The sequence below is a fragment of the Cnephaeus nilssonii genome (assembly GCF_951640355.1).
Source record: "Cnephaeus nilssonii genome assembly, chromosome: 21".
In the NCBI taxonomy this organism is placed as follows: domain Eukaryota; kingdom Metazoa; phylum Chordata; class Mammalia; order Chiroptera; family Vespertilionidae; genus Cnephaeus; species Cnephaeus nilssonii.
Window position 1 is genome coordinate 18796038 of NC_137092.1, and position 15472 is coordinate 18811509.

Sequence of the window (15472 nt, forward strand, 5' to 3'; positions counted from 1 at the left end):
GAGACCGGAAGAGAACGAAGAAGTTCAATAAGGAGCAAACTCTAAAGTAGATGAAGAGGAAAAAAAAGCAAAAGGTGGAATCATGTATAAAGTATATGACTGTGTATTTAAAAAATAATGCTTGCATGGGCATTGACTCTATCTGAAAGGACACACAAAACACTGTTTGCAACTGTTGCCTCTGGAGAAAGGAACTGGAAGCCTAAAGTCAAGAATGGGAGTGACCCTCACTTTTCATGGTCGACTTTTTTAAAATTTTGTACCATCTGCTTACATCACCTGCTAAAAAGGGAAAGCAAGAAAAAGAAAGCACACTGTCTCTTGTGCCTGCCAAGAACAACACCTCTTTCCGCAGGATGCTTTTTGGCTGATAGGAGTTGTGGGGAGGAATTTGTTTTCATGCCCTTGGGTGTGGAATCCCTGCCTCCCACTCCCTGGCATACAAGTAGCCACAGTCAAGTGGATTCCTCTGGTGACTGCCCACGCCCAACGAGGAATCCCCAATTCCCATAGAAGTCGAAGCACAAGCCTAATCCAGCCGAAACCAACAGGCCAGGGAGGTAGAAGGGAGAGACTTACCCAGCCCTGCCAATTCATAATCCCCAGGGGTGAATAAATGTCCCACTGCTCTCTAAGCCAGCAAGTCAGTCCCAGCATGAATGGTGACCTGGTTAAATTTAGCGAGTGCAGGGCTCAGCCAGCAGCAAACTGAGTTCTAATGTCAGCCAGGCAGGGATGGTGTCATCATGGGCAATTTTCACAACTTCTCTAGACATCAGTTTTTTCATCTTTAAAAATTACTAGAAGTTCAAGAGATCCCTTTCAGCACTAACCGTCCATGATCCAGGTTTCTGAATTTGCAACCCTAAGTCAATTTTCATAGAAGAGGAAAAAACAAAGCTTCCTCATCCCCAAACTTACGTCAAGCCATAGGATCTGAAAGCCCTCGTGATTGGATTATTTGAGTGGCTATGCAAAAATCTCCATAGTTTCTGCAGTTCAAAGAAATCTGCCACGGCTTTGAAGCGCCCTGATGATGTAAGGGTAGCAGTGACCCAGAGGACGTTCTCTGAGACCAAGTGGCTGAGAGGCAGCAAGGAAAGCTCACATGACTTCCTCTCTTGGTTAGAGCTACTGGAACTCCAGACTGAGGCTTTCTGTTCCTTGTCCTGATGGTTACTCAGTGTTAGAAATAGACATATTCTCAGAAGTCTCTAGCATCAGTACCATTAAGTTAAGGCAATGTTGTGAAATAAAATAAATGGTCCTTCCTCTTGCTCCCTGCCCTGCCCTAACTCTTCCCCTCACCCTCCATACCTCATTAACTTGTGCTGACAACCCCACTGCCCAGAAATACCCCCACTGGGCCCCATTCAAAGTTCTCCATGGCCCGGCTCCAACCTCCTGGTCAAACTTTATTTCCACACATATCCTTTCTGTGTCTTACATTCTAGCCAACCATTTTCTCTAATCTTTTTGCCCTTGAATAGAGAGTGGTAAGATGAGACAGAGAGCATAGCCTTGAGGGTCAGATTCAGTTCAAATTGTGACTTCTCTAATTTTGCGAATTTGGAAACATTATATAGCATTTCTGAGCTTCAGCTCTCATGCCTGTGAAAATAAGGCATATTGTTATTGAAATATTCCCAGGAGATGACTGTGAAGTTTAAAAAAGATAGCATATGTGAAAGCACCCAGCAGTCTGCCAAGTGCATTGGAAGCTTTAGAAAATACTTGCTTTCTTTGTTCTATCCAACAAGAATGTCCCTTCATCTCTGGTAACTCTGTCATTCCTGTTTTCTTGGCTTCACTTATGACAGTCCTCACACCCAGGAGGGAAGCCTGAACTCAGTTCTCCCTTTGTGCTCTCGTGATGAGGTCATGGTGAGACTACCACCCTGCCAATCTGCTGTGTGTGCCAACTTCTCTCTCCTTTGAGCTTGACACTGAAGTGGACACAAGAATGGAATGTTAATAAATTCTACCTAGGAGTTCCTCCTCACTCCAAATTTGAATTGGGGAGGGGGGGACCTACTTGGTGGTATAATGGAAATCATACGGGAATAGAGGGGTGGAGTTGAAATCTTCCCTTTCTTGGCTTCAATTTCCTTATCTATAAAATACAAGGTTCAACTAGAAGATGACTTCTTATGCACTCATGCTTCTGAGATGGTCTCATTCAAACATCAGGGCTGCACTTTGTGGTGTGTAAACTGTACTACACAGACAACCATGTAGAGTTGGCTAAGGAAATCTTCTCTGGAGAACTTCTGTCAGTGTAAACTGACAGGAGTTTGGGGACGGTGTGAAGTCTTCAGACTTTTCCCGATTGAAGCAGCTTTGTTGTGTAGCTTGTCCTTAGATGGAACTCCTCTGGCACCTTTGATATTTTCCATTTTATTAGTATCTGGAGAAGATCTGAGGATTTTTCTTTTCTTGATATTAAAAAAAGACCATGTTTGTGCATGGGTAAAAAAAAAAAATCTTCTGATATTTAACCTTATAAAAGTATTTGTCTGAGGATCTAAGATTAATTTGAAGTATTTTCATCATCAATACTGAGAAAGATTAAAATATTGGGTTTTAGATAGTTGTCAAAATATTCAGATATATTTCAAAATACTCCAGAGGTTCTCCAGAGAAGATTTCCTCAGCCAACTCTACATAGTTATCTGTGTAGTACATTTGGCTTAACCTTTAGCCGGGCTCTGCAGAGGTGCAGTTGACCTGACTGCGGGCAGCAGCCCCATGGACAAGTACAAAGTAGACAGGTGCTGCAAGAAGAGTCAGAAGTGGGTCCTTTTCTGGCCGCTCACAGTACCTTGAGCACTGAGCTGTTGGAGAACAAAACTGGGAAACGTCTGATGTCCAGCCTTTACCCAGCAGCCTGTACCATGTTCCCAAGAGCTCATCTTTGGAGAGAGTTTCTAGTTCTAACTTACTGGGATGTTGGCAAATCTTTTATTCACTTGGCCTTTGTCTTGGAGGGGGGTATCTTGGACAGGAAGGAATGAGCCTCAGGAAGGTATGAAACCAGGGCAAGGGCTCTACCTTCACTCTGTGGGCCTTGCCCTTCCTCATTTGATACCCAGCCACAATGTCAAGATGTTAGGTGGGAGAAGGGTAGTGTGGGAGTCAGTGGAGCATGGTGGGGAAACAGATCTGTGATGGGGACTCCCCAGTTCACCATGCCACCTCCACTGGGGTGTGAACGTCTCCTCCCCATGCCTTGGGCTTCATGTCAGAGGAGACCTGAGAGATCATGAAAGCACACCCTCACCACCTCTCAGGGTGCATCTCAAGGAGCCTCTGCAGGGGAAGATGGAATTTTCCATACTGAGCCATACAGTAGGCTGGGAAGCTAGACTCTCATCCTGAGGCATTCGGTGGTGCTCAGCAGAAACAGCCTCCTTACCAAGGGCAAGGCCTTACCTTCTGATCAGGGAAGTTTAGAAGCCCACAGAGAGAGAGGACTAGGAAGAATGGGCAAAACTGGTTCTTTGCCCAAGGAGCCTTCCATATTCAGAAAAACCTTATCCCGAAAGTTACATTTCTTAGAGACGAAGATGTGTGGCTCTGAAAACCTTGTTGAATAAAGAGTCTATTGGGATCTGACACAAAGAACAGCCATTTTAATTGTTATCTCAAACCTTCTCTTTCTCCTTCACCATGGCTGTCAGCACCTTTCTGCTATAAGCTCTCTCTTAACCTTCATTCTCTTCTCTACTACGCAATCCATGTGATGTCCTAACATAGCCCCCTCTCTAAACTCTTCCCTTTTTCTTGTTAAAATTACTTAGTAATGGCTTCCCCACAGAGAGAACCCTGACCTCTCTATCTCAGAGAACAGGAATTACGGTTTTGTTGTCCCAGCTTAGCAATTAACAGATTCCTAAGAGGGATCTCAGGAATGAACCAAAAGCATCCATGTGACATGAATACACCTTCAAAATTATGATTGACCAAATGCAACCAACTTTTGCTATCCTCAAGGGTAAGATTTTCTCATATCTGGGTTTCCCTTTCCACATGAACTGGGGAAGTCCTCCAAGTATACCGACAGAGGCGTCAGCCAAAACATTTCTAAGAACTCACTTCCTCACCTTGGTGATTGGGTGAGTCTGCAGCATAACATTCTGTAGCAACTTAGTTTCTAAGCAACTGGAAGGGTCGGTTACAGTGTACCCACTGTATTATCATAAATCTTACCCTGCCTCAATCATAATGGAGTTCAGTTAAATAAATGTTTGCTGAGCTACAAGGGAACTTAGCCCCTCAGACTATGCCTGGACCTTAGCTAGGGACTTCATTATCACATAGTATTTGATATTGGCTCTAACCAACACTTTGCTTCTTTAAGTGTCTGCTTTAAACACAGGGTTGGAAACTCTGGGAGGGCAAGGAACACCATGTCTTGCTCACCATTGTTTCCTCTGTGTCTGACAGGTAATTGACACTCTACAGATACTGTTGGGATAAATAAATTAATCAATGGTTTATAGTGAGCTGAATAGTGTCTCCCACAAAATTAAGATCCACCTGAACCCCGTATGTGGCTTTATTTGGAAATAGGGTCTTTGCAGATGTAACATGAGGTCCACTAGATTAGGGCTGACCCTAAATCTGATATGACATATTCTTAAAGAAAGAAGAGAAGGCATCATGCAGTGTGCAGGACAGTGCAGGACAAGGACGGTGCAGGACACATGGAGGTCAGGACACAAGGACGGTGCAGGACACATGGAGGTCAGGACACAAGGACGGTGCAGGACACATGGAGGTCAGGACACAAGGACGGTGCAGGACACATGGAGGTCAGCGTCAGTGCTCACAGTAGCTGCAGCCTTCGAATTACTTGCTAGGAGTGTCACCTTCCTGCTGCCCAGGCCATATGGCAGCTCACTTGGTGAAGCGATGCCAGTGGCTCCTGAGAGAGGCCACTCATCTAGCCCCTGCTGGGCCTCCAGCTGGCTGACTGAGGCTGACCAGAGTAGCCTATAAGACTTTAATTTACTCAGCTACCTCACCCAGTTCCCTTCCCAAGTTCCTTGTCACAGCACCTGGAGAAGGAACAGGTGTTTACCCCCCACCCACAGCGCCAGGAGGTGGACAAGCTCATCGAGAAGGCCACTTGGCCAGAGGACCCCTGGAGCTGCTTGGTGGTAGCCACTGCCTGCACCAGAGCCACTCAGCCCTCATGTTCATCAAGCTCTCTTGCCTGCTGTCTGAGAAGCCAGAAGACAAAGCCTCGCTTGTACAGAAGTTGCCCACTTTCAGCAACTTCTCCATCTTGTCAACATTCGGGAGGGTTCCAGACTACCCAGCAGCTGGCAAACAGCAGGGGCACTGGAGTCCAGAGCAGCCAAGCTAAAGTACTTTCACGGACTTTCTCTCTGTTAATCCTCACAGCAACCCTGTTGGGTGGAGATTGCCATCGTCAAGTAAACAGCACAGGATGCCAGCCTGGTTCTGGTTCTGGTTCTTCTCTGTTCATCGGTGTGCCATTCCCTCCTCCCCGGGTCTGGCTGATGGCAGCACACTCTTAAAGCTTGAAGAGGTGTGGGGCCACTGATAGGGGAGCCCAGAAACTTGAGAAGGGCATGGGCGTTTTTCAGCCAACCAGATCCTCAAAGGATGAGGGTGGAAATATCGGAGAATATAGCTCACAAAAGTCACCTTAATTGCCCTGGCTGGTGTAACTCAGTTGGGAGACTTCCCCTGCACAAGAAGGTTGCCCATTCGATCCCAGGCCCCAGTTGGGGCATGTGTGGGAAGTGGCCAATCAATGTGTCTCTCTCATATTGATGTTTCTCTCTCTCTCTTCCTCCCTCCCTCCCTCCCTCCCTCCTCCCACCCCCTGTCCACTCCCTTCCACTCTCTGAGGATCAATGGGGAAAAATATCCTCAGGTGAAGATTTTTTTTAAATAAAATAAATGACCATAATTAGGGGCCCTCCTGTTCTTAAAAAAGAAGAAAAGAAGAAGAAAGGAGGAAGAAGAGGAGGAGGAGGAGGAGGAGGAGGAGGAGGAGGAGGAGGAGGAGGAGGAGGAGGAAGAGGAAGAGGAAGGGGAGGAAACACAGAGCTACACAGGGAAGGTGGTTGTGTGATGATAGGGATAGAGTTTGGGGTGATGTGGCCACAAGCCAAGGATTGCTGGGAAAGAAGCCAGAAAGAGGCAAGGAAGGATACTTCCCCAGAACCTTCAGAAGGAGCATGGTGCTGCCAACACTTTGATTTTGAACTTCTAGCCTCTAGAACTGTTAGAAAATAAATCTCTGTTGCTTTAAGGTACCTGGTTTTGGTAATTTATTGTGGCAGCTCTTGGAAACTAAATACATTGTTGACTAGCTATTTGTATAGAGTGTGCAAATCACACTAGCATATGAAAATAGATCTTTGAATCAGAATCTGATAGAACTAGAAAGGTCTGGAAAAATTATATAATCTAATCTTCTTATTGTTTTTGTTTCTATTTGTTAAAGAGGAAAATAAAGCTCACAGGGAGTAAGATGAGTTAGGTTCCCTTTCTCTTCTCTGAACATATCACACATGCTGTGCTCTGTTTTGTAAAAATAACCCTATAAGGTTTTATGTGATTGTTAAATCATCATGGATCATGTTATCTACATTTATGTAAGTAGATTTAAATCCCTTTTTAAAAAAGAATCTTTCTTCCCTCTATATCAGGTCATAAATATTTTCCTCAACTTTCTTCAAATACAGTGACCATCTGAAAAGAAAACCAATTTTATAATAGCCAGCCAAAATTCTTAGAGCTTAGAGTCATGAAGTCATGGCCAAGAGAAATGGAAGGTATACAGGACTAGAATATAGACCTAGTCTTTTTTTTTTTTTTTTAGAAATGGGCTTTGTGATTTTTTAAAAATATATTTGTATTGATTTCAGAGAGGGAGGGAGAGGGAGAGAGAAATAGAAACATCAACAATGAGGGAGAGAATCATTGATCGGCTGCCTCCTGCACACCTCGTACTGGGGATTGAGCCCACAACCTGGGCATATGCCCTTGACCAGAATTGAACCCAGGACCCTTCAGTCCACAGGCTGACATTCTAACCACTGAGCAAAACTGGCTAGGGCTAGACCTAGTCTTAATGTCTAACCCTGCATGACCTTTTTTTTTGTAAGTTTTTTATTGATTTCAGAGAGGAAGGTAGAGGGAGAGAGAGATAGAAACATCAATGATGACAGAGAATCACTGATTGGCTGCCTCCTGCATGGCCCCCACTGGAGACCCAGCCCACAACCCAGGCATGCGCCCTTGACCAGAACCGAACCTGGGACCCTTCAGTCCACAAGCCAGCACTCCATCCACTGAGCCAAACCAGCTGGGCCCTGCATGACCTTTTAATATAAACCCATACAAGTCTGTAATGCCTCACATTTCCTCATTGTAAAACTGCATACAAATATCTATCTTCCTCCAAAGTCATGGTGAAGAAGTAGAAACAAAAGTGTGGAAAAGATCTGTAAAAATGAGAGACTGTTATTACAGGTGACACCCCCTAAAAAAGGCTTTAAGTTCCTAGTCTTCATCATATCATGTACAGGATCAGATTAAGATCTTTAGGGGCCTTGGAAGCTAAAAACATTAAGCAGTCAACACAAATAATTAAAAATATATTTTATATTACTGACCTATAAAGTAGGTATTTTACAACTTATTTTATAACCCCAAAGGGCTTTTATATTTTCCCTTAATGACTGTTTGGATGCTTGTTTATCATTTTTTGTCATGTTCATTGTCAGTTTCCTCCTGACCTTTGTTGGAGAGTTTCTCTGGTTCTCTAGGCTTATGCCCTGGCTACCTACAGGGAAGCCCACCCCTGAGGGTCCATCATTGAAACTCACTGGACCCCTCCATTCCCCATATATGCAATGCAGCACTTAGGGAATGAGATTTTCTAACCACAAGCTCTTATTCAATTAATATTAGAACTAAAGTGTGGGTCTATTTGTCAATTTTTCTATCAATCAGAATGTGTTCTTAAATAGCAGTTACATATTCTCAAAGTAGAAAAATCTATACAAATTAAAAACCCACCTACGTTGTATTTCAGAATAAAAGTTCTGCCAAAAAGAAAATAATTACATTCCCCCTTTATCCATTGGGGATATGTTCCAAACCGCCAGGGAATGCCTGAAACCACGGATAGTATCAAACCCCATATATACTATGTTTATCCTATACATACATACCTTTTCATTTAAAGGAAGCACTTTCTGACTTCTCTAAGGCATAGCCAAAGTGCCAACATCACTACTCTTGCACTTTGGGGCCATTATTAAGTAAAATAAGGGTGACTTGAACACAAGCACTGCGATATCACAACAGTAGATCCGAAATCCAAGGTAGCAACTGAGTGATTAATAGACCAGAAGTGTCTACAGCTGTGGAGATGCTGGACAAAGGGATGATTCACATACCAGCTGGTTTTTTAATCCTAAAAACTATAGTAAGGAAGTCAAAGTCCAGGAAATTAAGGTTAACCCTATGATATGCTTTCTGAGATTTGAGTTATGGGGTGTGTGTGTGAGAGTTGTGTGTGTGTACATGCTACAAAGAAAATATTTCAGTGGTGCAGTGCTTAGGGAAGCAGGTCCTTGAATAATAATCATCATTTCCAAAGCTCTATAACACATTTGCTCTTCACAACTATCAAATTCCAATTTTGAAAATGATGAAACTGACGCTAGGGAATTTCAGGAAATTTATTCAGGGTCACAACATTAAAGACTGGACTGACCAGAGCCTACTAATTTCTGATCCAACATGCTCTCCTCTGTACCTCAATGACTTGCTCAAAACTTTGAGATGTTTTGTATTTTTTGTAAGGAAGTGTGTTGATTCCTTCATTTAAAAAGATATGGATATTGAAAGTATGAGTGGCTCCAAACAAAATACACAAGCCATAGGATGGCATGGAATTCTATTTCATCCCAATGCCACCATATGTTCCATCTGTGAACGTTGATGTGAAATTACCTTTTGTAAGTCAGTTATTTTCACTCATAACAACACTGTACATGGCTCTTCTCACCTAAATTATTCCAGAAGGTTAATGTTAATTCTCCATGGATGCAGAATCCCTGACGTGGAGAGTACAGGTTCTCAGAGTGGACACAGAAGTAATTTCTATTAAAAGAAATAGGATTGGAAGGGCAGGTGATTAGCCCCAAGACAGGACTGGGTCTACTCTGTGCCTATAATGAGGGGTTGAAGTCAGAGAAGTGGAATCGGAAGACTATATCCCTAAATCATCTATATCCCCAACGTGTGTGTGTGTGTGTGTGTGTGTGTGTGTGTGTGTGTGTGTTTCCATACTCGGACACATGTGACATTTCCAGTCTGATCCCAGTACAAATTTTTCTGTCCTATTTTCAACTTGTACTATATCAAAATTTTTCATTTATGAAATATCAGATGAGGCCTCTCTTGTTCTTCCTCTTACACCTGTTGAGTACTTGGCCTCCCAAAAAAGGTTTTCTTATCTTGACTCCTTAGGAAAAGAGAGTAGGCTTTATTTAAGCCATCTGAGAATGGTTAGTTTTACTGTAGCGCCCCCTAGTGCTGCATGAGATCAGACTCACTTTCTATCTGTAGAAATATGTAAACCACAGAACAGAAGCGAAATTTAGAGAAGCAGCAATTTGGGTAATTTTTCCTGTATTTTCTTTTGCATGGAATGGAAGGAAGTGTGTTCCCTAGCATGAGTCACAAGCCCTTTCAAGCTTTACCTTCCACCATTTTGCCCTAGGAACACTCAACTTCAACCATTTTGAACAATCAACTGAACAATTACCTAGAAAACCTTCTAACCCCTTCCCGACCACTACCATCCTTCTTGTCTACTTAAAGACTTTTTACTCTTCCTTCTAATATCAGCTGTAGCATTACCTCTTTTCCAGCTCTTACCCTCTCTGGTTTTCTTATCTGTAAGTAGACTATGTGTAATGCCCGCTCAATGCAATGATTCTATACATTATTAGTAGTACCCCCTTTAGAACCTCCAAATACTTAATAACAAATTAGCTCAATACTTCAGATGTTTCTTTGTTATTACCATAGAATCACTTATGAAATATAAATTCATTTGCATTGAAAATCATTTATTTGCATGTCTGGCATTTTTTTTTTTCTCAAAAAGGAATTTCTGCAACTCTTGTTAGATTACATGGGGATAATTTAAACTGAGCTAATCTGAGACAAGATTTTTGAGGCCAAAAAAAAAAAAAAAGCTTATTTTTTTCTCTAAACCAGTGGTTCTCAACCTTTCTAATGCCGCGACCCTTTAATACAGTTATTCATGTTGTGGTGACCCCCAACCATAAAATTATTTTTGTTGCTACTTCATAACTGTAATTTTCCTACTGTTAATGAATTGTAATGTAAATATCTGTGTTTTCCGATGGTCTTAGGCTCTACAGCAGCGGTTCTCAACCTGTGGGTCGCAACCCACAGGTTGAGAACTGCTAGCAGGGTCGCCTACAGGTTGAGAACTGCTAGCAGGGTCGCCTAAGACCATCGGAAAACACAGATATTTACATTATGATTCATAACAGTAGGAAAATTACAGTTATGAAGTAGCAACAAAAATAATTTTATGGTTGGGGGTCACCACAACATGAATAACTGTATTAAAGGGTCGCGGCATTAGAAAGGTTGAGAACCACTGCTCTAAACGATACAAACAAAAGTCCAAGTTACAGCCTTCATCAAGAAACTGTGAATTCTAATCACTTTACAGCTCACTGTCAGCTCACTTTATAATTTCCTCTACTTCTGTTTTTCCCAGCAGTAAAAGTGTTGAGAATATAAACCTTCAACTGAAATTTGCTGAAGAATTATCACTAAAATCCTCACATCTATAAATTGCTATGATGAGGGTGATACAAATCTTGGAAGAGCCCGACTTCAATAGTCCTGAGATACACAAATAAAATTTATAAATTATATTTATAAAAAATTATATTTATAAATGTGTAAATTATATTTGTAAATTGAGCTACTTTTCTGCCATTGTTCCAAGCTAAGTAACAGGTAAAACTAAAAGCCTAATGCTTTAAATAAATATCCAAAGAGCATGTATTGTTTTTGGTGACAGAAGCACTCAGTTTTATAATTTGTACCATAGATATTCTTCTAGCATCCACTTCTTTCCTCCTTCTCAATAGGGCATTTTGCTAACACATAACAGATATTTAGATATGTACAAATATATGTGCAAATTTGACTTCCTCCCATCCCTTCTTAAGGACCAGGAAATTCATCTCAGGCACAAAAATCTACTAACTTATATTTTGTATTTCTCAAAACCTCATTCCATTCTCTGAATATATGTATAAAGTACATATTCACAGAATATTGAGCTGGAAGAGATCTTTCTGATCATTTGATCCAATTGCTTAAACATGAGAAAATCAAAGCCCAAAGAGGGAAGTGACTTATATGAGAGGGAAAGGTCTATCTTTTATTTTTCTGACATTCCAAAATGAGAACTTCTGCTTTGCACAGAAATCAACCTAATGACATGGAATGATGAGGGGAAAGTTAATTGCCCAATGAGTTTAATAGTTACATCTGTGTTTTACAGACCCTTTCATATAATCAATTGTTTTATAAGGCTAAAAATTAGATCTAAAATATGAGGGAAATTATGATTATTCTCCAAATATATTTTCCTACAATTAAAAAAAAAAATCCAACTTAACTGGGTGAATGATGAGTAGTTCGGCTCACTTGGGATAACACCCAAAAGGAAAGTCATTGCAATATTACAGATCACTGCAATATTGTTTTATAAAAATAGAGGGGCTTTTTGCATCATCATCTAGCCAATGCTTCAACCAAAATTACACACACACACACACACACACACACACACACACTGCCACCACCACCATTTCATCAAGTTCCAGGGAAAATATACATGATCTATTTGTGCTATTTCACCACCACCCCCTCCCAATAAAATATATGAGATTAAATGTAAGGACCCATTGTGCTTTATCCTATAACAGTATGAGATATTTATGTTAGCTAAAACAGTCTAGCTAGAAATAAGAAAAAATTAAAATTCATGTCAAGTCTGTGCCAAAAAATTCCGTATCCAGAGTATATGAGAGCACGTTTCTTGAGCCAACCGCTCTAATGTACCTCCTATGTCTTTGCTTCTATTTCTGCACCAGGATCACAGAATGCTCCCCATGAATTCTAATGTCCTGGAAATCAGCCCTCAGCTTTCCTTCCAGGCTCGATCACAGAGCTGCTGGGTGACTTGGCAGAAAGGACCCCTCTCCTTCTCAGCATCCCCTGGGTATTTCTAGTCCAGGGCCGCTCTGCCACCAGCAGGCTATATACATCTATTTCACCTTTGGCTCTCGTACTCACAGCCCTAGTTGAGTCTTGACTGGAGCCATCTGTCCTGTCTTTTCATCGTCACAGCGTGAGGATGTCTGTGACACTGTGGTTATTTGAAAAAGCACTCTCGTGGCTCCCAGACCTGGTGCATGCACTCAGCTGTTCTATTTTTGGTTACGCTCTTTGTTTTCTTCTCGGAAGAGCCTAATTCCGGTCTGCGTCTTAGGCACCCTGCCATGGATACATTGCACCGCCCCCGCACTCGCGACCCAAATTGCCTATTCTAATTGCACCCAAAGGGTTCTGCAGAGAGAAGGAAAGGCATGGCACGATGAGGAGAGGGTGAGTGTGGTGCTGTGCTCGCCAGTCTGCAGACTTGAGCATGACACCTGCTACACTTCTGGAATCGGGGGATGTGAGCCCTCTTTGTAGTACAGTGATCACAACCACACCCCCACCAGCCTCTCTGCACTGAAAACCCCTGTTTCCGGTGGGCAGAGGCAAGCCCAGGCGTCTGCCAGGACTCCACTGGTCTTAATCTAGTTTTCTTTGAGATACCCAGACTCTGACCTGTCCATCAGAAATAAAAGTTCCTATTGTCTAATCTTTACCAGGGACAGACTTTTCTAACCCCAAGCAACCCACCAGGGAAACAAGTATGATCAGACTAGCCTCAACAAGGGAACACGGGCAGACTGTACATTTATTTTCAGTGGAGTTGCCAGCAGTCAAGAACATCCTTAAAGACCGAATAATGTTTGCAGGTCTGAACAAGTACATAAGAAAAAAAAACATAATGTAAAGGGGATCAGAATAAAGAGAAGGGGGATTGCAAGGAATATCTTCATTCAGTGGGGGAAATACTAGAAAGATGCACCCACCTCATAATATATTGGATAAAGTATAAAATAGACTAAGTGATGTCTGTTCGCTGTGATTGGTAGAGAAAGGCTGTGAGAATCAATATCGGGGTAAGTTGTTGGAGTAAATGTTTGGCCATGTGCGCGGACAACACACACATCTCTGCCTTTAAAAGAACTATTAGCTATTTAAAAGAACTTACTATTGATACCTTCAGCATTCTTTGCAAAGCAGAAGCCAATGTCCACGAGTGTCGGTGGGTTTTATGAATACAATGGCAAAGTGGAACTGAGCTCATCCTTATTTACTTTTTGTATTAATCCCCTGATCAGACACTAAGAAAATGGGTAAACCAGGTATATCAATGACTCGAAGCTTCAAAGTGACGGCTCATAAAAGAATACCAGGATTCCTGCATTGCAAAGAAAAAGAGAATAATCCAGAAGCAGCGCCCCTGTCCAACCTCCACTGTGCCCCACCATTGCCACTACTGAGAAAAGGGAAGGAAAAGGGAGACCAGAGGGTGTTTAACCACACTTTAAAATTATTAAGGGGGAAAGAAAAAAAACAAACACCTGGACAATTCGATAACCAAGTGACCCTTTGCAGCTGTTGGAGCTGCCATCAGCATGAGCTGGTGGCAACAGGGTGCCGGGTGTGCATCTTACCTGAGGAGCATAGAAGTGCAGGCAGATGTAGGTGAGACACAGGAGCAGCCCCAGCCCCTGGACCACACAGGCCACCAGCATGAGCTTGTGTGTCTGGAATCTCAGAACTGGCGCGTTTCTCACATTCTCATCCAGGGGTTGGACCCCTTCCATCTTCACAGTCTGGATGCAGCAAAGATGAAAACTGGGCCAAAGGGAGGTCTGAGAGAGAACTGACGTCTCTCCTGCCAAGAAGGAGATGAAGACAAAACCAAGCGTATCAATCAGCAAATCCACAGAGGTTCCAGGACCAGAGATAAGAGGCAATTGAAAGAGCAGAGCGGACTCTCTCAGTTTTAACACTGCTGCTTTGCAGCAGGCGGGGAACTTCTTTGTGACTAATCTGAATTTCCCCTTTACTTTCTTTCTTTTTTTTTTTTTTTTCTTCTCTGGGCTAACAGGGAGTTGTTTTTGTGGCATTCCAGTTCTGATTTGAGTGATTGTGAAATGGCAGTCATTGAAATGTGCACTTTTCTTAATTTCTCATTGCACCAGTAACCAAACTGTGGGTCACTTATAAAGATAAAAATCATCATCCGTTGATGTGGAAGCTCATCTATCCCTCCCCCCACGTGCCTTAAATCACAGAAGATACTTAAGGAAAATGCTGGAAACTAAGCATTGAAACCATTCTACAGATTTTAGGGAGAAGCACACACAAATCATTCTCAAAGAGAAAAGAAAATAGGATGGTGGATCACATAGAAATAAAGGAGTGAGATCCTCTAATTGTATTCCATTGCAGTGTAATAAATAAACTAGCATGTAGTGAGCTTCTACGGTCTTCTCATTTGATCCTTTCGGGTGAAGTTAGCAGACACTTAGATGGTTAATGTTAAGCAAGGCAGAAAAGAAGCAGAGAGTATCCTGACTTTTCCCCCTTCTGTCCACTTTACTTTCTCCCCAAATGTGCACGAATGAATGAAAGGACTCAAAAAAGCTTTGAAGGTTGCTCCTTTCTTTGAAGTCAAGGTTGGACTCGAACTTGGAAAATAAGAGTATTCTATCAATTGACAGACACTGCTTACCCTTTACCACTGAAATAAATGACAAAATCATTCATAATGTCAAGTTCAAACTGACAAATATTTACTAAGTACATAGTAATAAGCCTAGTGCTGTTCTGGATGACAAGGGATAATGGGGAGGGGCTGTTTAAGACAGAATTCTATCTCTTCTGGGACAAGTGTGTCCCTCTGAGCTCCCCATTAGTCACTCAACAGCTGTTTAAAGAAAGGAGGAAGGGAGGAATATTTTTATATCAACAATAGGAGATGTTATAGGCATTTAGTCTTATAGAAAATGGATAGGAGACATATTCCAAAGAGAGCTTGTGGGAAAAGAAAAGTACATTTTTATTATTTATTATTATAGTACTAGAGGCCCAATGCATGAAATTCATGCAAGGGGCTTGGCCCTTGCAGTCCCAGCTGCCTTGGCCACCCTCGCAGCCTCAGCTGGCCCTCGCAGCCCTGGCTTCGTCCAGAAGGTCATCCGGACAGTTATTTGGCTATTCGGTCTAA

At 42.2% G+C, this 15472-nt stretch overlaps 1 protein-coding gene across 1 annotated transcript in view; it reads right to left on the reverse strand.

Moving 5' to 3' along the window:
• Positions 1–14063, reverse strand: part of TNFSF4 (TNF superfamily member 4) — a gene marked incomplete at both ends in the record, with an annotated part of 14354 nt that extends 291 nt beyond the window's left edge. The window contains one exon of the mRNA XM_079762048.1: positions 13911–14063. Coding sequence (XP_079618174.1) covers positions 13911–14063 — 153 coding nt within the window. The remainder of the gene's footprint in view (positions 1–13910) is intronic.
• Positions 14064–15472: the final 1409 nt, after the last annotated feature.